This window comes from Asterias amurensis, chromosome 1 (assembly GCF_032118995.1).
Source record: "Asterias amurensis chromosome 1, ASM3211899v1".
NCBI lineage: Eukaryota > Metazoa > Echinodermata > Asteroidea > Forcipulatida > Asteriidae > Asterias > Asterias amurensis.
Genome location: NC_092648.1, coordinates 31,993,533 through 32,016,709, shown reverse-complemented (window position 1 = coordinate 32,016,709; position 23,177 = coordinate 31,993,533). Strand labels below are relative to the sequence as shown.

Sequence of the window (23,177 nt, the reverse complement as noted above, 5' to 3'; positions counted from 1 at the left end):
TCAGGCCTGGAAGATGTTGGATTTGACAGTTTTGCAACAGCCATTGAAACAAATTTGAAAATGAAGACACACAGCCATTTCATGGAAAGGTTTTACAAGGTTTTTTTCTTTTACCCAAAATAGAGTCACTGAATTTGTGCACAAATATTCCTTTCTATCAATACATGTGTTGCAGTAATACAATATCCAGCTATTTATTTGTTCGTGACAATGATGTGAAAAGCAACTCCAATTTGCGTGGATGCTTTAGGGCAAACACATCAAATACTTCATCAATGTCTATATTGATATCTCGACTGACATTGAAGACCATGAGGGGAAGACAAATGAGCCATACATGTGACAAAGGGGAAACTCTTGCAACTGGGATCACTAAAACAATTTATAAGCCTATACCTTTTTGTAATATTAGGCTACAATGATTCCCTCAATTCTAATTTCTTTCTTTCTGTCTATCATCCCTTTCTTCTCCTTTCCACCTTTTAGAATCGTTTCCCTAAAATGATAGGGAAGAGGGGGGTCACTGGAGCATTTATTCATTCAACATGGTGGTGAATAAAATATTCTAAATTAAATTGAATCTTATATAAGTTTCCTCAAAATGCAAATCACCAAGGAATGGGTATACACTTAAGGGTGAGTCAGTAACAAATACCCTGAATACACAATACTTTTTCTGTAGCATACATACTTGTACCCGAGCAAATAAATAAGGACCATCGATTCCACTATTTTAAAGACACTGGACACTATTGGTAAATGTCAAAGACCAGTCTTCTCACTTGGTGTACTCAACATATGTATAAAATAATTGGTCGTCGGAGTTGAGGGATAATAATGAAAGAAAAAAAACCTTTGTCAGACAAAGTTGTGTGCTTTCATATATGCTTGATTTCAAGAGCTCAAATTCTAAATTTGAGGTCTCAAAATCAAATTTGTAAAAAAATACTTCTTTCTCGAAAACTACATGTACGTCACTTCAGAGGGAGCTGTTTCTCACAATGTTTTATACTATCAATCAACCTCTCCCCAAGATTAGTTACCAAGTGAGGTTTTATGCTCATAATTATTTTGAGTAATTACTAATAGTGTCCACTGCCTTTAACAGTAAATGTTCAGAATTTGATGGATGGAACGATGTTCTAGAAAGAAAGAGCAGACTGGAACTCAAGACGTGAGTCATAAGAGCGTATAACATGCAAGATGACTGCATTCCTAATCAATAAGTAACATCCGAGTCCAAAACATGCTGCTGATATTAACACTTACAATCATCTGTCTTTGTTTACGATCCAAAAATAAGGTGAAACTTGAATGTTGACCTCGACAAATAATTACTTTCATATTTTACATTTTTGACGAAACAGAGACTACTTTGAAGACTGGTGAACCAAATGCAGGTTCTACGACCTTGCGGACGTGTGAACTCAACTTTTCGGGGTCAAGGATCTAAGGTTTTTTTCTTTTTCTCTTTTTTTTTCCTTTCTAAAATGTCATGGGCCCTTGGAAGTACGTCATTCTAATGCAACATGGATGTTTTTTGTTATAGAAAAATTTTAGGTATGAAAAAAAAAAAAATTGCCAGGGTCAAAAGTATGATTTCTTTGATTCGTTACTGATGTCTTCAAAATGATGAACCATGAACTTGTCGATTGAAAGATTACCACTTTAAGATCAAAGATGTTCTCTGTTTTTCATTTCTAAATCCAAGGTGCAACTTCGTTTTGTCTTTGTTCTTTTAGACATGTACACAAGGCATTATAGGCCTAACATCAGTGTTAAAGGCACAGCACATGTTTGGTAATTGTCAAAGACCAGTATTCTCACTTAGTGTACCGGTATATCCCAACATATGCATAAAATAACAAGCCTGTGAAAATTTGGGCTCAATTGGTTGTCGAAGTTGCAAGAATATAATGAAAAAAAAAAAAAACAGTTGCATAAGTTTTGTGCTTTCAGATGCATTTAACAAAAGGCTTCAGGCCTATAGTCTTATGTAATTTGGGTGAGAAATTACCTCTTTCTCAAAAACTATCTTACTTCAGAGGGAGCAATTTCTCACACTGTTTTATACTATCAACAGCTCTACTGTTACCAAGTAAGTTTTTATGCAAACGGTTATTTTGAGTAATTACCAATTAGCGTCCCGTGTCTTTAACAAAACAAAAGAAAGTTTTTGTTATCACAACTCCAATGATGGGAGACTCACTTTCTGTAGATTCTGTACAGCAGGCAAACCCACAAACTGTGCACATTCAGCACGTAGGCAATAATTCCATTATCCCATGAAAGATTGCTTTCATAAACTACAGTGACGAGTTACTTGTAGCATGCACAGTGTTTAGGTTGAGTCATCGTAATTAATCTTATTTTTGAAAGCTGGCTAACAATTTTGGTAAAACAAAAATAGAAATAAAACACGCTTTAAAATCTATCACGAGATAAGGCGAATTTATAGACCATGTCTCCTGGTTCACCTGTTCACAAGAAAGAGCGACAATGCACATTCCAGGAAGTTTCCTGGCAGGCAAAATACTACACTGAGAAATTCTGAGAAAGACTCTCTGATAGGATCGAAAGACTCTGCTAGGTTGAAACGATAAAAACAAAAGGCCAAAGTATACTTGGTAAAATAAAGCAATAAAATTAAGAAACCCTTACAAACTTAAGAAATGCAGGTGAATTGAGAGTAATTGACAATTTCTTCTGTGAGAGTTTACAAATCAAATTCTACTACTCAAATGACAGGAAAACTATCAGTTCTGATTAATACTGTAAGTGTTACATAACACTTCAAAAGTCAATTCATGTAATGATTCAACCTAAAAATCAAGAACATATTTTGCGAGCATTTCAATAGCTACATGTACTAACAAAAAATCAAGTCAATAATTGTTTTTCCTTATTCCGTGAAAATGTCACGCTAACTAATTTTTTTTATTTGTTTCTGTGTATATATACATTTTTGTATATTTATTTAGTGTTTGTATTTGCTATGAAATAGCAGTAATTATTATGCTTCTTTATTAGTTTTTGTGGATTAAGTGATTTATGTTGTCGTTTGTTGAATAAGTGGAGTAGAATAACTCCACTTAAAATAAAAGAAATTATAACAGGCAGAGGCTGTCCAGGGAAACAGTAATTAAAAAAAGATGTGACCTCCCAGACCATGCTCATTTAAAAGAGTACAAATTTATACACTAAACACTACACAGGAATCCAAAATTGTAGTGAAAAGTAAAACAGAAGATGGCAAGCCTTTAAACAGAGCTAGGGGATTTAACAGGTCATCTCATATTTAGTCGCTAATGTCAATAATAATACGGCCTGTTTATACATGTGGACTCACTGCACTTTTTCAGTTGTTTTGATTACCTCTGGCCATTGGACCAATCAGATTGAGGCCCCAGTAAAAAAAAAATCCCCTCCAAGCTCTCATGGGAGTACACAACCCAAAGCTACTCGGATCATCTCTTTTGGGGGCCAACATGTGGTGTATGTTTATGCCCGACTCGCAAATTGAATTTAGCGCATTGGAATCTTTTTTTTGCTGAAATGTCCGACTCAATTTCACAGGGCTCATGAGGGATAGGATTATTGTATAAAATGTGACTACATTGAAAATAAAAATGGGACAAATTAAAATTGATCTATTTTATATGAAGATAGAAGAGAGCAGCCAACTGGACCCAATTTTCATAGAGCTGCTGAAGCAGTAAATACTAGAAATGTTCTGCTAAGCAGGATTTTAATCTCAAATGTTTCATGTGGAATGCATATTTTGATTGTGCTTAGCTAATTTTCGTGTTAAAGCAGCTCTATGAAATTGGACCCCAATTTTCAAATTTGTAGTCTGTTTCCGTTGGTTAGCAAATTAAAAGGAAGGCGTTGTAAGATTACGTGATTTGAATTTTGTTTCAACCCATTAGATGAATCTTCCTCAAATAATTCTCAAAACCTTTGAGAAAGACTCTGCTAATAAGGACGAAACCTGAGGCAATAAACCATTTTATTTGCGTTTATACCATAGGTCCTTTAGTTGGTAAGCAGTGCACTGCAGTGTGCAACAGCTAACCTAGTGATATTTTCCTTCTGTATTTCCTTCACAACTTGTACTAGATGATATACTACATGTAGGGCCTATGTTCTTGGGCGGGCAATAACGTTAGCGGGCAATGTAGTTTTACCTTAGGAAAGGGCACCTCACTTGGAGAAGTTTACTAGAACGGTTGCCTTCACTGCTTCAGTATCAGGCCTGACTGTATACATTCACTTTTTGATTTACGCATTTACGTTTTGGGTACTTTTTGTAACACAAAACACAATGTCCACAGATTTACATTATACTTACACCATTTGAAGATAATGATAGTAGAAAGCGTACCTTAAAATATTAGTTGCTGAGGTGCTGTAGTTTTTGAGAAATGGGTAAAACAATGTCATGAAAATACGTTTTTACATGCGAAAATAATTTTCGTCTCATGATCACTGAGACGAAAATTATTTTCATGACATTGTTTTACTCATTTCTCAAAAACTACAGGACAGCACTTCAGCAACTAATATTTTCAGGGAAGCTTTCTCCATCATTATCTTCAAACGGTGTAAGTTCAGTGTAAATCTGTTGACACTGTGTTTGTTGTCCTACAAAAAGTACATAGACCCTTTAAGTATCAGTTATCTCAGTTCACTGACCTTTCTTATTTATATACTGTATTGAAAGTTTGAATAAATATAAACATAAAAATGAATGAATTGTGTGATTTGTCCCCTAGCCTGTGGCAGCAAAGACAGGGCATTCAAAGTAGATCAAACCCTTGTAGAGGGGGGGGGGTTGTGAGGTGGGAAAGTGTTTGATTCATTGAGAATAAAATCTGAGTGAATGAACTTACCTTATCCATGAAGTTCCTTGTATCTCTAAGCTCCAGTTCAAGATCTTTCCGCACTGACTTCAGTTCATTGGTTTCAATGTCCTTCAGGCGTAGCTGCTCATCCTGCTGAGCTCGTTTCTCCTTTAAAGAGAACAGGGGGAATTTTTTTTTACTGAATTTGTTCATTTTTTTCTCTCTCATCTTGTCACCTCCGCAAAACTCACTGTAGACTTTATCATGGTGCGGCCATTTTGTTTTGTAACTGCTATTCCATTCAACTCCGTGTAATAACATCAAGGATGGAGGGGAAAGATAGCATGGGGTTGATTTCACATAGAGTTAGGGCTAGTCCTAGGAGATAATACAAATTTAAGGCTAGTCCTAAGTCGGGATGATTAACTCGTCCTAACTCAAGATGAGACTAGTCTTAACTCTTTGTTAAATCCACCCCTGGTCCCATTTTAAAACATTAATACATAATAATAATAATATTATCGAAGTCTTATATAGCGCATGTATCTACCAAACAAGGTACTTAAGGCGCTGAGTATGTACAAACTTTCAGAAAGATAGGTAATTGCAGTGATGAATTTTGAGACCCAATTACTCATTGTCATCACCATTGTGTAGACGGGGAAACCTGCAATGGGTGGCCAGAAGTATGGTAACAATCCTTAAATATTCAATTCCCCCCCCCCCACACCATTGTGCATCCAACCTGAGTCATTCAAGCTATGATTTATCTCAGTACTTTTAGAAGTATACTAAAAGTTGATGCCTTCTATGAGGATTTTAGCTATAAAAAAAATGCAGTTTACACACAAGGGAAATCTGCATTAACATACAGCGAGCTGACATTTTAAATAGTAATGAAATTGGTACGGCCAGTTTCATGTAACGACATTTTGACCTTTGGTTAATTTCACCGCTGAAGAAAAGGGGGAAAAAAGGAAAGCACTCAGGATTAATTTACAAACAAAAAAACAGCTTTTAAAAAACAGTTGGTTTCTTTGGTTATTTTATATATATATTTATACTTATATTTATTGACCAAACCAACAGCGGACAAGCCACCAATTACAGGAAAGGATAATACACAATTAAAAATATTCATATAGCCTTTATAAAAATAGTATGTACATGTACAAAGTAAACAATTAAAATAGAAACATCTTAGAAAAGAAAATTGAAGCATACATTGAAGATTAAATAAATTAAAATTGGGAACAGAAACAAATAAGCATGAACGACTGTCAGCAACTTCACCTCGTCCTTACCGATAGTAAGCGCTGTTTACTCTGTACTTCCTACATTAGGCTACAGAGCCTAATTTCATATAGCTGGCTAGCAGAAAATACTGCTTAGCAGATTCTTTTGCGGATCAAAAAATAAGTGGGGTACCAGTTGGAACAATGTGAACTTTATGGCACTTTGGCTGGCAACCTGTTCCTGCTTAGCATGATTGTTCTATGCTTAGATTGATTTTGTGCTTACAGGCTTTATGGAACTCTGCCTTGACTGAAATGAAGTGATCCATGAAGGGGATCCCTCAAAGGGTTTTTCAAGCAGAGGGGAAGGTATGCATGGATCCCTGCCGATAATTGCTTCCTTTTGGTTGTTCTGTGCACCAGGAAAATGTCAAAAAAAGTAACTTGAACTTGAACAAAAACTCTACAAGACCTCCTGCATTCCAGAGCAGAGCCAAATTTCATAGAGCTGCTTAGATGCACAAGAAGCAGCTTAGCACAACAGCATTTTGCTAACCAGAATATGGGTACCAGCTAAAACACAGTACAGTTTGTTACTGGTATCTTGCTCATTTTTTGCTTAAAGTATAATTATATTAAAGGCAGTGGACACTAATTGGTAACTACTCACAATAATTATTAGCATAAAACCTTAATTGGTAACAAGTAATGGGGAGAGGTTGATAGTATAAAACGTTGTTGTATGTATGAACTTGGATAAAATAAAAAAATTGAAAAAACATTGTGAGAAATTGCTCCCTCTGAAGTGATGTAGTTTTTGAGAAAGAAGTAATTTTTCACCTCAAGTTTAGAATTTGGGGTCTCAAAATCAAGCATACATGAAAGCACACACCTTCGTGTGACAAGGGTGATTTTTCTTTCATTATTATCTCGCAACTTCGATGACCAATTGAGCTCAAATTTTCACATGGTTGTTATTTTATGTAATATATGTTGAGATACACCAAGTTAGAAGACTGGTCTTGGACAACTACTAACATTAACCAGTGTCTTTAAGCAATATTTTCTCCAAAATAACAGCTCTATGAAACTGGGCCTTGATGTCTTTTCCACACCATTTATATGTCAAATAAATTGTGTGAACTTCCTAAACAAGGTGATCAGTGCTGTAGCTAGACCATTTTTAGTGGTGGGCTCCTCCTCTAACTCCCATTAAGTCCACAGGGCGAGGGGGGTTCAGCAAAATTATTCATGTTAAGATACGGGGCCATCATTGCTGAATTGCAATCTAAAAGAAATCTGTGCTGGGCAGCACAGTGTGTTTTGTTTCGAAAATTTATTAGTTCTGGGCAGGCCCGCCCGGCACCGCCCACCAAGACTTCAACACGGTGAAGCATTGGCTTTATCGTATCAGCCCTTTAACCGGCGTGTATCCGTGTGCCGGTGAAACGCTTGGATAAGTAGCCCACTGGTGAGTAACCCATTTAGCTAACCTCAGCACGTCAGTGACTAGCAAATGTGAGTCAATTATTTTTCAATTCAGCTGACTGACCCGTTGGCTTCGTCAATTTGATGTCATGGCTAGGGGGCTGTGAGACGCATGCATGCATCACCACTGGCCATAACACGAGTTGGCCGTAAGCTAAATCCAAACCAAAAATAACAGTAATTGGGACAGATGGCCACCCCCAAATTTTACACCCCAACTATTTTTTAAAAGGTCAAGATGTCGGCACAGATACAGGCAGGAGTCAAAATACAAAATACTTCATGGACGAAAAGGGGAAAGTATTTTCAGAAACCTGAAAGCATCAAAATCTTAAGAAATCACTAAAACAAAAAACAAAAAAAAATGTTTACTTAGGAATGCTTCAATCTTGCAGTCCATGTTTTTTTGTGTGATGATGGCCAATAAACTTAAAGCTGCCCCACCATTGGGAGACAACAAAAATCCAATTCAAACCATAAAGGAAGTTGTGTGTTAACTGTGCCCACAATGACACTTAAAGTGAGCAAAAAACACAAATGATGCAAGAATTCCACCGTCCACAGGGCTTAAAAGTTTCAAAAGACCACAGGGCTTGTAGCTCAAAATGTTTATTGGACCAGAAGCTGTTTATACAATTACCACAATCAAAATGAAAGAAAAATTACCGAGTCCTGACAACATGCACTCAGACATCTTTGAAGAAGTTTTATCTCATCTTTCTTTAAAAGTTATTTTTCAAACTCAAAGTCAACATTTAAGACACTGTACACTATTGTTAATTGTCAAAGACTAGACATTACAGTTGATGCATCTCAACATATGCATAAAACAACAAACCTTTGAAAATTTGAGCTCAATCGATCGTCGAAGTTGCGAGATAATAATGAAAGAAAAAAACACCCTTGTCACACGAAGTTGTGTACTTTTAGATGCTTGATTTTGAGATCTCAAATTCCAAATCTGAGGTATCAAATACAAACTCGTGGTAAATTACTTCTTTCTTGAAAACTACATTACTTCAGAGGGAGCCATTTCTCACAATGTTTTATACTTTCAACTTCTCCCCATTACTCGTAATCAAGGAAGGTTTTATGCTAATAATCATTTTGAGTAATTACCAACAGTGTCCACTGCCTTTAAGATGGATACCTCCAGACTTGTCCTGTCAAAAGTTTATTGGCCCAACACTGAAACCACTGACCTCAGGTCTGTGGTCCAAAGTGAACAAAAAGATTTAAGCAAATGTTCAGAGAAAAGGCTAGTGACTTGTGCAGAAAAACACAATAATATTCCATGGCCGGGCAAAAGTAATCTTTCCAGATTGAATGTCACACAGACATCTCAACTACAACACTCTGAAGGATTTATCAATTTCGTTGTTGTTGCATAGGATTGCTCAAGTTTTTGAGTGAAGAATTTCTTAATTTGTTCTTTTGCGTATTGCTCAATGAATGAGCGATACTTTAATTGAGAAAGATGTCTTCGTCAAGAGGAGCAGCAGGGGAAGAAAGTGGCCTTGTACCCCCAAGCAGATAATTACGTTACATCCATCCGATTGACTCGTTGCATTGTCATTCAGACAATAGCCAGCCTGATGAGAAAATTTTGCTCATATTTTTGCACAAAGACATGACTATTCCGATGGAGCAATATAAATACAGAGATATGACAGCGGGTGATATTGCAAGTCACTGAATGGGAATACAAAAACAAATATACTCAGGAGAAATAAGAATAAAAAAGACTGTATAGCTAATGAAGGTATTTTCAGGTTTCAAATGTGAAACTAAGAGGACTTTTTCTGAAACTTTCACAAATTTGATTTTGCCCACAGTGCAAATATTAATAACAATCAGAAACCTCCCCCCCCCCCATGAAAACATTTAATGATGCGACCTGTAGAAACAAATACTTTTAAGTGAAGCACACGAACAGGCGCTGGTGAGGATCAAGAACTGACACCGAGAAAGAAAACAAACCTTGTGTTTTAGTCTGATTCCTATATCATTGCCTCACAAGAAAGGAAGCAAATCACATAAATAATGACCTAAATGTACAATGGTATCAGCTTTTAAAGACTTTTCTTGCCATTTACTAACAAATTTGCTGATTTTTCTGAAGGTTAACAAATCAGAAATCAAACTGAAGTAGGCAAAATATAAGAACTGTATTAATATTATCATTAAAGGCAGTGGACCGTATCTTCCATCCCTCCACTTGCAATTTGGGATACATAAATCCTCATGGATTGTTCGCAAGAAAAGAGAACTAAAGGTAATAACGATGCTCAAGGCACTTTAAAGGATTTGGGTACTTTTTGCAACACAAAACACAATGTCCACAGATTTACATCAAACTTACACCGTTTGAAGATAATGATAGTGGAAAGCTTACCTTAAAATGTTACTTGCTTAGGTGATGTAGTTTTTGTGAAATGAGTAAAAAAATGTCGTAAAAAATACTTTTTTACATGCAAAAATAATTTTTGTCTCATGAACACTGGACGAAAATTATGTTAATGACATTGTTTTACTCATTTCTCAAAAACTACAGCACCTCAGCAAGTAATATTTTCAGGGAAGCTTTCTACTATCATTATCTTCAAACTGTGTAAATTTTATGTAAATCTGTGGACATTGTGTTTTTTGTCCTACAAAAAGTACATAGACCCTTTAACATACAGTATTTTCCTGCAAGGCATACATACTGTTGTATTTGACGGTAATTTATATTTACCTATACACCATAGTCGAGTCCCGGAGCCCAATCAGTTTAAATCATAGCTGGATTCAGATTACCGCCAGCAGGGCTACACAAGGCTGCCTCGCCAGCGGTCAAGACCTAGAGGTTTATTACTAGCTGCTAAAATGTACAATTCACTACAATGCCTTGAAGGAAATAACAGGATGTTAAAGTAGTGTTAACACAGTCCCCCATGTGGGACTACTATCGGACTATGAGACCTACTCCTTTTACATAGCACCATGTAATGGTTTACAAGGTGCTGTCGTAAAGATCAAAAAATAGTTTTTTTCCTACCAGAATATCGTTCATCTCTCGCTGCAGAATGTCCATACGATGTGACGAAGTCCCATTGAGCGTGCGATGTGACTCAGTATCTCTGAGTAGTTGCTCATTGTCGCTCACTGCTTTGGATAAACTGCGTTTGAAACTGTCTGCATCCCTCTGCAGCTTAGCACATTTTAGTTTCCATCTGCGAGGGAAAGGTCAGAGGGGAGATTAATTGGGGTCAAGTTTCACGGCACAGATGACCGATATTAACTCTGCACTTACGCCCTGCTTCGGGCCAATGAAATAGGCGCTTTATGAGGGACAAACTTATGTGGTTTTAGACTTATGTGCTTAAAACTTAAAACTTAAGTTTGTGTGCCACAAACTTATGTGCTTCAAAGCAAAGCGGCGGCATGAAAAAGGATGCAGGTCAATAGTCAATAAGCGATCACACCCTCAGGATTTAAGAACTCAATTTCCTTTAAATGAAATCCTGGGCCTGTAACTGAACCTTGTGTAGATAGTTTTACACAGTTAACAAACCAATATAGCAAAATTTGGTATTGAAGCTGCTAAGACAAAAAAAATGCTCAACAAACTCTTGCTTATCAATTACCGGCTGAATTGTCACATATATTTATTTCTGGTTATTGTGTGACTAATTAATAGAATATTGGATAGAAAGAACTCTTTTTTGTTTGAGGGGGGGGGGTGTTCATAATCAAAGTTATTATTATTATTATTATATTATTATATTATTATAATCAAAGTATGAATGTACCTTCAGTATGTGTCTAACCTGCTATGCTAGGTAAGAATATAAAAAAGTACACTCTAACAGTTGAAAATTAGCTACATTTTTTTCACCAATGTATTGCACTCCGTTTCAGCACTCCAGCGAACATATACACAAGCTACATATATCTGCAAACAGAAAGTGCACATTGAAAATCTGCCCCTTACAACTGGATGGTGAAATTTGCCAATAAAGAAAGAGTCTAGTGCAAAAGAAAGTGACAACACGTGCTTAATATGAGGCTGTAGTTTTCAAATCAAATTAAAAGCCAAATCACATTAGATTTGATTGCATTGACAGACCCTTCAGTAGATACTTCTGCCATTATTGCTGTGAATTTATTTCGTATTAGCGATCACGTTCCCTCTCTTTAGAATTCCCAGTTGACAGCCTGGCTGAATGTTGTCACACACTCTGCTGCATGCAGACTTAGTGCAGGAAAAGTTAAGTTTTATGGGATTGCATGGTGTGGTATCTGTATATTTGGTTTGCAGTAACACCATGTGTGTATCTACTTGCTAGGTGGACTATGTTCTTTTGAGAACTTATAACAATAATAATAATAATAATAATAACAATAATAATAATAATAATAATAATAATAATAATAATAATAATAATAATAATAATAATAATAATAATAATAATAATAATAATAATAATAATAATAATAATAATAATAATAATAATAATAATAATAATAATAATAATAATAATAATAATAATAATAATAATAATAATAATAATAATAATTTGGGGGGGGGGGGGCTAATCGTCCTTACTCGCAGCTAGAGCTGATTTGCGAAGGACGCGGCTACAACGTGTTCGAGAAGCAGGCATGCAAGGGCGCCTTTGGCTGCCAGCCACATCAACCCAACTTGTCTTGCTTTATACTCTACAATCGCAGAGTAGATTTTTCAGAATTCGGAAGACTTCACCAAAGTTCAGATTTTGACATCAATCAAACAGTAGACTGTTGATTGGCTTCTTCTTTGTTTCTTAATGCTAAAAGCCTATTACGGTATTGGTCATACTGAAAAATATTTTGAAAGTAAGTTGCTTCCATCTTTTTTGACAAGTCTGTCAGAAAAAAACCTTGTTACTTTCGTTTGGTTCTTTTTCATTATCAAATGTACTTCAATATTCGCACAGATGTCAGGAGGGAAGTTCTGCAAATTAACCTTGTATCTATAATAATTGTCAAAGGAAAAACGTTTGTAACAATTTTTTTATAATTTGGTACGAAAGATGTTTTAAAAGTAGAACACACTGATCCACACAAATTTGCCTCGAAATTGCGTGGTCTTCATTTTACTATGCGAACTAACACAGTCGGCCATTTATGGAGTCTAAAACTCCCATAAATGGCTGGCCGTGTTAGTCGACGAAGTAAAAGGAAAACCGTGCAATTTCGAGGTATGTTTGTGTGGATCATTGTATTCTAAACGTAGAACACACTGATCCACACAAATTTGCCTCCAAATTGAGTGGTCTTCATTTTACTGGGCGAACCAACACAGTCGGCCATTTATGAGTGAAAAACTCCTATAAATTGCTGACAGTGTTAGTCGACGAAGTAAAAGGAAAACCGTGCAATTTCGAAGCATGTTTGTGTGGATTATTGTATTCTACTTTTACAACATCTTTCTACCCATATGCATTTTTTAACAAACGGTTACAAACGCTTTTCAAAGACCAATTCGACCGATCCAAGGCTCGGTGTTCCTTTAACCAAGACAATTTTAAAACACAACATCAATTTGTTGCTTCTGGCTTACTGTCTTATCTTGTCCCTGGCCTTGGTCCTGATTTCCTCTTTCTTCTCTTGACTGGTTTCAAGTTTACTCTGAAGCTCCACAAGTCTCTCGTCCTGCCCTTCCACTTTCCTATCCGCACTGCCGAGTCTCTTCTTCAGCTCCTCAAGCTGGGTCAGCACAAGATTCTGCTGGTGTTGACTCCTCTTCAAGTCAGTGCTGGCGTCTTCTACTTTGGAAGTAAGCTGAGCGATGTGCCTCTCTTTTTCCTCAAGCTCTTTTGTTACACTCTAAAAAAGAGAGTTAGCAGATTATTAAAAAATATGAAAAGCAAAAAATACCTTTCGACCCCAGCAGTCTTTCTTGAAGGCTAAATCAAAACATAACAAACATAAACAGGTAACCAAGTGTAAGCAGTGAAGTGGAAATACATGAATGAAATAGAGTAAGAAAGCACACAGAAAAAAAGCAGAAGCCAATTTTATCTTCTCACTTTTAAAATAGAGCATTAAACTTTTTTAAAGCATGAGAGAATCCAAAACATTTGTAAGAAAAAAAAACAGATAAATGAGTGTTACACAAGGTAGATGCACACAAATTTAATAAAGGAGTCCTTCATTGGTAAATATAAGCCACTTGGGGCACTTCGCGGCAGAAATTCCTAAATTATCATTTCCATTTTCAAGACAAACTTGCGGCACGACAAAGATGCCATTTAGAAAATCAACAACTGACTCGGCCTAACCTCCAGGTGTTGTGAGAGCTGATTTTGTTGTTTCTGACTTCGCTTTAATTCCCGCTGATAACTCTCAAGGTCCTTTTCGCTTTGGGATTGAGTCAACTGTTTCTTTAAGGCTTCAATCTCTTGCTCCAGTTGCTGCCTCTCCCTGTCTTGTTTGTCCGTGGTGTCTATTCAAATGAATGAACAGCATAGCATTAAAACATTCAACCGTTTTTTACAACAAATGTGGATCCTAGCAGATTATTGTTGTTTTTACGATATGACAAATGTGTAAAAAATAGTCATGTTTAGCAAGTTATGTAGAAGAATGTATGAACTGTCCTAAGTACTTATGAATGTTATGTATCTCATTGATGCTCTCAAAGCAAAACAAATTTGTTTAACCACTCCCTGTAATGCAGGGTTCTGCACACAGTGGTCGGTGCCTGGAAAAACTGCCTCCCACTCAGGATTCCCCAACCACCACTGGAAAAATTTCTTCTGTTTCAGACCACTACATACTTTTCAAAACTTTTAAATTACACACCTGCAATTTTCTTTCAAGGGTTTTCAACGCAATGTAAAATTGGGTATTTTCCAGTAAAAATGGTATCCTAACCCATTAAATTTGAGCACTTCTTTGATTTGAGTCTATTTATAAGTAACTGATCCTATTTATATGTCACTGATCCATTTCGCAATGGTTTCCAGGGAAACATTTTTTCCACGACTAAAGAAATCCTGGGCAGAACCCTGGTAATGCAAACTTTATATCTGAATGAATTGTAAAAAACCTCTTAATCTTTGTTGCATCCTGTCTCTCCTCGTCAATGGAACCCCTTCGTCTTCGAGGGCCTCTTGGTAGTCAGACAGTTTATCCTGCATGATTGATCGCTCATGGTCAGAGACTCTTAGATTATTCTTGTAGTCGTCCATCTGTGATTCAATTCACAATGGGTGGAAAAAAATAGATGAGACAATGGTGAGGATGAATCATTTAGGTCATTAGGCCCAATTTCATCAAAGCTAATAATCAGAAAATACTTCTTAAACAAATTTCTTTGCTAAGCATACTATGAGTGGGGCACCAGTTGCCCCGCTCATAGTATTAAAATTAAAATTTAAACTTCTTAGAATTTTGGCTGGTAACCAGTTTCTAGTAAGCAAGATTTGTGTGTGCTTAGCAAGTTTTTATGCTTACAGGCTTTATAAAAATGGCCCAGGTTTGAAGACTTGATTGAGATGATTTACCTCATCTTTAACTGGTCAATTTTAATGTCATCCTCATTTAAAATTTAACCGATCAATTTCCCATGTGGTTTATTACTTGACATTTGAAATGAAAAGTTGCATTCCCTTAGGGTGATACCTCTGCTTTCACTTTCTCAGGTTGAACCATAAACTCAGGTGTGATCATCCCTGGCTATACGACAGTTAATCGATTGAATGGCTTCTGACTGAACAAAGATTCTGACAGGACACCCCGAACAAAGACATTGACAAAATAGGGAGATTACTAACAGTAGGGCAAGATCATTCAGTTGAACGGCACTGAACGGGGGTCAAAGGTTCAAATCATGTTATAGCAAATTTTTCTTCAGTGAACTAAGAGAGGTTTGCGGTAAAACCATGTAAAAATCTCTTTTTGAGTCATTAACCACCAGTTTTTTACAGAAAAAAACACTACTAAAAAAAAAAGATATTCACATGGTGTTACCGCAAACCTCTCTATATATTTTTCTACCATGCAAAGTTTCAACACCTACTGGGTACGCCATTGATATATTCTTTACCTGTAGCTGCATTGCTGTCTTGATGCCTTCTGATTTGTCGAGTTTTCTCTGCGTTGTTTCCAGTTGCCTGGTCAGTTGTTGCTTCTCTGTCTCTGCCTTCAACAGGCGCTCTCTCATCTCCTTCTCTTCTTGTTTAGACTGTGTCGCTAACGCCTATAAAGACCATGAACTTAACTTTGTTGACTAACAACAAAAAATAAACCAACCTAAAACCCTGACCAAAACGCTTGGGTAATGCGTGGGCCACGGGGCAATAAACATACCCTCCGCCGTTCCCCAGGTCAATGTTGTTAACCCCATTTGAAGCCCAAACCAAGCAATTAAAAGCAAACAATGAACGAGGGCAGGGGCCAACAAAATACGGCCGGGATAGTCTGAACTTTTTAGCATGTAAAAACTAAACAAGAAAAAAGAAAGCTTTACAAAAATAAAGAATGTGCACACACAATGGGCCAGATAAATAAAAACTAGCATTTGCTTTTACTAGTCTTTTACTTAAATCCTTATAAATAAAAGTAAGACTTAATATTGCTAGTAATTGGTCGAGCTAGTAGGTAAAATCAATGCTTGAGGGACTCTTCTTATTGAGATGTAAATAAAACCGACATTTTACTATTACCTGATAGTTTCACAAAATACTGGGCCGTATAAAGGCCAGCATTAACAAAATGTCGATAAGTTTAAGATCAGGCATGAGAATTTGCTCAAATCTCTATAAATAACCTTTTACTGGAAAAACACCATTTACTTGAACGGATTAGTAAGTGGTCGGAGAAAAGCACAATAGCGGGGTATTCAGGAGTATAACAATAGAGGCATGGACTCGCAGATCAATAGCGATTAACTGAAATGCAGGCGGGCAGTTTCCACTTAGTCAAGTTTTTGATGGCGGCAGTGGCTATGAGGAAACAGCCTCCCCACCCCAACGCTCCAGAGATTGGTTCTTTTAGAGCAATTAAAGTACACAACAAATTTATAAGTAACATTTGAAGTTGGATCATTAGGCCAAGGGAAAAATAACCCTTAAATACTGACCCGATACCGAGCCATATATGCAACACTGTTGTGTAAGTAAAATCTCAAGCTCATCATGCAGTAGCTTGTAAAAATACAAGTAATTGCTACAGTATGTTAGTAAAATGTCGTTTTTATTTATATGTCTATAAGTGAAAGGTAATCCAGCGAGCAAAATGTTCATGCCTGATCTTTTACTTTTCAGTCTGCTTGCTAATGCTGAACCTTTAACTTCATAAGTAATTGCTAGTTTTTATTTATCCGGCCCAATGAACATTCATTTCTTGCAGAGTAGGGCGAAAACAGGCTTATTTGTTAAGGTGGATTCGGAACAGGGGCCAGGGCGGGGGCCGAACGAGATATGGCCAGGATTGTAACCCCTTTCTGGGACAGGCTGCTCAAATGAAATGAGGTTTTTTTTCATGATGCAGTTGAAATTAATGTTAATATACAGTGTAAAGCAATAGCTTCCCTGCTAAAATTGGTATTCTTGACATAAGAAAAAAAATCTGTATATGATTTGAGGAATTGCATGGTGAGGTATCAATGTATATTTGGTTTGCGGTAACACCATGTGTGTATCTACTTGCCAGGTAGAGTTTGTTCTTAGAGAACTGTCTTGCTTTATTCTACTGCCGCGGAGTAGATAATCAGGGGTTCGGGAGACTTATCAGTTCTCAAAAGAACTGTCCTGCTTTTTAACTATTACCAGGGTGGATGGTATAGAAAATAGACTGGACTACTACTTTAGCTTATAGGATCGTAATTGTGTGAAATCTGATTTCACACAAAAAATTATTGTGTCACTACTAGAAAAGATTTTGGAAGTGCCACAACAAATGCTTTCATGAAATAGGTTGGTTTTTTTTCTTCTTCAAGGATACCATCTTTAGCAGTATTATTTGTGGCGAGTCGTGGCCGAGCGGTTAAGTGCATCAAACTCAAGTCCTGGTAGAGTACGTCAGGATGTGGAGTCTAATCCCGAGAGCAAGACATAGGGTAAATGATCCATAGAGTCATCAAAGATGCCATTTTATACCTGTTTGAGTTCAGCTGATATTGAAGTGGTCTCTTTAGCTTTCCGTTGTCTTGACTCCTGCTGCATTCTCTGCTGGCGAAGCTCTTCTTGGATCGCTTGTAACCTCTTATCTACCCTTAGAGAAGACTGGATTCAAGACAGAAGCAACTTTAAATGTTAGTGTCGGAACATTGCTATAAGAAATTGAACATGCAAGACAAGAACCATGGAGTCACTTGCACAGAGCTGGTAATCACGAATTTGCTTAAGCACTGAAACCAACAACACTTGGCAGAAACGGATTACCAGCTCAAATACCCTACAATGTACAGACCATCTTGTTGTCCTGTACCAGTTTTATCCACCATCACTGTGAGGCGTTTTTGCTCACGCTCACATAGTTCTCAAGCTTTAGCTTGTGTCACGCTCGCACTAGTATTTGTGTATTCTACTGCCGCTTGTGTAATAATAATAATCATCAAAGTCTTGTATAGTGCCAATACCCGCCTATGCTCATGGCGCTTGAGCTCCAATTGCACTGCTCGTAATATCTAATAAAAAGTTATTATCATTATGCTTTTTGGTCAAATTCACATGTCCATATCTAAATAATGTGAAAGGCAATGATTAGTTACAAGTGGATTTTGAACAGATGTGTTTTGAGTGCTGATTTAAATGTATCAGTTGTGACAGCTGCCTGGCGTAATGTGGAAGACCATTCCATATTTTTGCTGCTGCGACTAGAAACGAACGCTCTCCCCAAGAGATGCGTGTCCTGTGTTCTTCAAGCAGAAATTTGGCTGCAGAGCGTAGGTTTTCTCGTCTTGGAACATATGGCCGCACAAGATCACACATAAAAGCAAGCAGCCTTTTTTTCCAAGTCAGAGTTCATAGAAATACAGCTTTTATAGCTTTCTAAGGAGTTAAGCCTGATTCACACTTCACGTGAAAGCGAAAACAAAGTGAATTTTCTCGCGTCACATTTTGAAAAAATAGTTGTATAGTGATTATTGCGTCACCAAAAATTGCTTCACATTCATTTTCACGTTAAGTATGAACCAGGCTCTATCCTTGGCTACATTTATTCTCATAACCAGAAATACTAACGCAATAGTAAACATTGACAGCATCAGTCAATGTCTCTGTTAAAGTGCAAACCAGTGAAAGGTTCACCCTGCTTGACTACTCCAACGTACCTTTTCTTTTTCCGTCTTCCTTTGTGATTCCCTGAGACTGTCGGAGAGACCTTGAAGATTTCTCTTACTCTCAATCTCCGACTGAGTCCTTCGTTGTATCTCCCGGTCTAGGTCATCCTCAAGACGGATCTGATCGCTGCTCAAGTCACGCACTGTCTGATGGATCTCGTGAACCTTGACCCAATACCAAGAATGCATGAATCCCAAACTTTATTTTCAAATATTGCACAAAATAGTGTAAAAGTTCCACCTATGACCCAATACCAGAATGCATAATGCAAAACTTCTTTTAAAAGAGTGCACAACAATAACTAAGAGAGGTTTGCAGTAACACCATCTCTTATTGAGTATTGTTAGTTCTGAAAAGAACCGGTGGTTAACGACTCAACGTTTTGATCAGTGTGCTCTGATCGTCTTCAGGAAAACTGAAGTTCTTCTAAGTTCTTCCGAAGACAATCAGAGCATACTGATCGAAATGTTGAGTCGTTTAACCTACTCAATAAGAGATATTCACATGGTGTTTCAGCAAACCTCTCTGAATTATACTTCCACTATGTTAAGTTACAAATCCTTCTTGCATAACCAAATTGATGTAAAAATTCCATCGGCTTATCATTATGGGAGTAGATTCTTAGTAATAGTTAGTCTGTAATGATCTTGATTTTTTATTTAAAAGTTTAACTGTATACCGTACCTCATCAAGGTCCTCATCAAAGTGTACAGAAGGCTTCCTCAGCCTCCTACCTTTCCTTCTTCTAGATTCATTGATACCCTGGATTCAAAATGGAAATGAAACCTTTCAAATAAGCAAAGAAATTGTAGGAAAAGACAGCGTGCAGATTGGTATAAATTTGTTCTTCAATTCCCCACCCACTCCTCCTACACTTAACCAGTATGAGGATGCTATACTTTCAGTATAGTAGATCTTAGAGAATTACCGCTTGAGAGACAGAATGACATTGTGTCTGACAAAATGACAGCACATCAGAAAAATTATGACACATCAGACAGAATGAAAGCACATCAGACAGTATTGCGGCTTGTCAGAAAGAATGACAGTGTATCTGACAAAATGACAGCACATCAGACAAAATGACTGCACATCAGACAGTGTGACAGCTTGTCAGAAAGAATGACAGTGTATCTGACAAAATGACGGAACATCAGACAGAATGACGGCACATCAGACAAAACGACTGCACATCAGACAGAACGACGGCCTTTCAGAAAGAATGACAGTGTATCTGACAAAATGACGGATTATGAGACAGAATGACGGCACATCAGACAGTATGATGACACATCAGACAGAATGACAGCACATCAGACAGTATGATGACACATCATACAAATGACAGCCTGTCAGAAAGAATGACAGTGTATCTGACAAAATGACGGCACATCAGACAGAAGTCAGAATGCACCAAGTATACAGTGTCTATCACACGTCAGTTTAAGGGTAAAGTTATTATGGAAGACCTGGTTGGCTCAGTAGTTATCCCATGCCTTTCACCTCTGTTGACCCCAGTACAAATCCAACCTCAGACAATAGCCTTGAATGTGGGTTGGATTCTCCAGTCCCTGCCTTATTGAAGGGTTTTTTGCCAATTGAGCTTTTTCTCCCACATCTAAATATATCAACAGGCCTGATAATAGCTGAACATTTCTTATCATGTCTTCCTTTTATATGACTTACATAGTAATCGTCATGAGGTGATGTGGGTTTGTACTTCCTCCTGCTTCTAGAGTCTTCCAGATCACTGCTCCTGAGGGGTCGGCTGCTCTTGCCATACGACCCATGCAAAGCCGATGCTCTGTTCAATCTCTCTTGCTTCAGACTCTCCGTAGAGTGTGCAAGATTGTCTCGTAACTACATTAATTAAAGAATAATAATAATAATAATACTTATAAAGAACACTTATTTGAACATATTCACAATTTTCCAGAATGGGTTAGGTCAAGTCACTCAGACAAGCAACTGCAGTTTGTAAACAACAACAACAACGACAGATACAATAAGACTGTGTACAGTTCTTTTAAATTTTCACTTTCCACTTTCCAATTTTCAGCTGCACATCTGAGCCACCAAAAAAAAGGAAGAGGAAATCAGCAGCTAAGCTGAAAAGTTGTAGGCCTATTTACTAAGTTTTAACAGATCAAATGAGTAAATACAGCTTAAAACTGAGAATTCCAGCTTGATTTACACAACTGCAGCTTTAAGGGTCAAATTGGCTGTGGTTATACAGTGTCTGCATATAAATCAATCAGTGGGCCTTTAGTCGTGCCTATAAGTGTACCAATTACCTGCGCTACAACTTCAGAGTGATTTGTTCCCCAAGGTGGGGTTCCTACATAATAACTGTTATTATTCCAAAAACAACTCTTACCCTTTCAATGGCAGCGCTTTGTCTTTCATTGTTGTCTCTATAATGGCCCATCAAATCACCAACTGCATTCAAATTCCTAGTTGTATTCTGAGGAGTCAAAGAAGAACAAAACAAAAACTAAAAAAATCTTGAAAAATCACAAAATTAACCAAATCACCAAATAAACAAATTCATTAGGCTCTGCGTCTTAATTAATGCTAGTTTGAAAACTGCTAAACTTTGTTGACTCATTTGGATTCTGATCTTAGAAAAAAAAAGTAGTTTGGTCCAGACCGTCCAGAAAATATCTGGAGCTACAAAGTTTTATGAATCTTAACGAAGCAATGGTTAAGTGTCTTACTTAAGGACACAAGTGTCACGACTGGGACTCGAGACACAAGTTTGAATTTGGTGTTCTTAACCACTCCGCCACAACACTTCCACATGACCAGGGGGCATGGTGAAGTATTATGCCTGGTTTTTATTTTACTCACCCTTAAGGAAGATGTCAACTCTTTGACCTGATCAGGCGATGACGAGGAGCCAGTTGCTGTCCGCCGAGGCTTTGTACGCCTGTACTCATTTGAGAATACTCTGGGCCTATAGCTTGAGTCTGAGGCCTCGTAACCATCGCTATCGGAAGACATCATTAAGAAGGTCTTTAAGAAACTGTTGGTATCATTTAAAGTTCTCAATTATCTGCAATAAAAAAAAGTTCTTAATCTTAATACATTGTATGGTATCATCTAGTTCTCAACTGCAAGAAAAGGGGTTTCAAATGCATTGATGGAGGTTGCAGGTTAACAAAAGGGCATTTATGAATGGGAATAAGAGAGTGGACAAGTTCTTAAACGGCAGTTTAAGACCTTGCAGGGTCGTGGTCTTGCAATAAATGTCGTACTCTAGTGCTCAAGCCTTTACTTCCCACGACCACAACACAAAAACAGTCGTCCAAGAACTTGTTGCCACTCTTTTACTCCCTTAATGATCATACTTTAATTTTTTAGTCAACTACACTGAAGTGTGAACAGTAGCGACAATTTAACACCAACCAACCAACATTCAACATGTAATTAGTAACCAACCCAAATGGGGGATACTTGACTCTTGGTTAACTTTCCGAATGGCGCCACCACTTTTTCACTCTTTTACAAAAAGGTATATTCTCATTGAGGTAAATTAGATACTATATTATTTCATATCAAATGAAAAAGTGGTGGAAAGTTTTCCGTGCCAGTGGCAACTTCAATTTTCGAGCTAAACAAAAGTTCCAGCTTGGTTTGTTTGTTTGTTTAGATAATCTTCCCATCAAGGGAACTCGGTAAACTCCCACAAGTGGATAAAGACACCAAGCAGGCAACAGCCAATCTCTCTCATCATACAAACATTGGTTTTACGTCTACACTCTATGAATTATGATTTTCATGATTATAATTATGAATTTCACAAATCAAGAAATTGTGATTCAGTAACTTGTCTTGTCATAAAATTTGTCGTCTGCTAACAAAATAATTTGATCTGCAAAATGTACTCAAAGCTTTTGTAATGTTCTTTATTTCTAAACATCCTGGTATAGCTTAAACATTGAAGGTGTTCATGAAAATCACGTTGGCACACAGCTAGTGGCAGTACCAGTGCGAGGACGAGAAACTGTAATTTTGTATGGAGGGTGAAAAGTAAACATTACTTAAGGTCGAGTTGACCAAAGGTTGAGTGTAAACAGAGCTCCTTCAAAAACGTAACATTAGTCCCATTAAACTACCTATCAACTCAGAATAAGGTGCACTTTGCAATTTAACTAACCTGTTCTGCTTGATGTGAATCTTTCAAACATATCCACCATCACATATTCAGTCAAACGATGTTTATTTGAGTAGAAAATCGAAACGGCCGCTCACCGATTTTGTGGTCGTTGGAGATCACTCAACGCAAGAGGGCG

At 37.2% G+C, this 23,177-nt stretch overlaps 1 protein-coding gene across 2 annotated transcripts in view; it reads right to left on the bottom strand.

The window, feature by feature from the left end:
- LOC139936991 (centrosomal protein of 128 kDa-like) overlaps nucleotides 1-23,171 on the bottom strand; it is a 109,285-nt gene extending 86,114 nt beyond the window's left edge. For both annotated transcript variants that reach the window (XM_071931906.1, XM_071931915.1), the window contains exons 1-13: nucleotides 23,042-23,171; nucleotides 21,733-21,937; nucleotides 21,260-21,346; nucleotides 20,569-20,742; nucleotides 19,567-19,644; nucleotides 18,873-19,046; nucleotides 17,698-17,823; nucleotides 15,645-15,797; nucleotides 14,646-14,787; nucleotides 13,876-14,039; nucleotides 13,155-13,420; nucleotides 10,608-10,782; nucleotides 4,893-5,012 (exon numbers count right to left, since the gene is read on the bottom strand). In XM_071931906.1, coding sequence (XP_071788007.1) covers nucleotides 4,893-5,012; nucleotides 10,608-10,782; nucleotides 13,155-13,420; nucleotides 13,876-14,039; nucleotides 14,646-14,787; nucleotides 15,645-15,797; nucleotides 17,698-17,823; nucleotides 18,873-19,046; nucleotides 19,567-19,644; nucleotides 20,569-20,742; nucleotides 21,260-21,346; nucleotides 21,733-21,888 — 1,815 coding nt within the window. In that variant the 5' untranslated portion in view covers nucleotides 21,889-21,937; nucleotides 23,042-23,171. The remainder of the gene's footprint in view (nucleotides 1-4,892; nucleotides 5,013-10,607; nucleotides 10,783-13,154; nucleotides 13,421-13,875; nucleotides 14,040-14,645; nucleotides 14,788-15,644; nucleotides 15,798-17,697; nucleotides 17,824-18,872; nucleotides 19,047-19,566; nucleotides 19,645-20,568; nucleotides 20,743-21,259; nucleotides 21,347-21,732; nucleotides 21,938-23,041) is intronic.
- Between the last annotated feature and the right edge of the window lie 6 nt (nucleotides 23,172-23,177).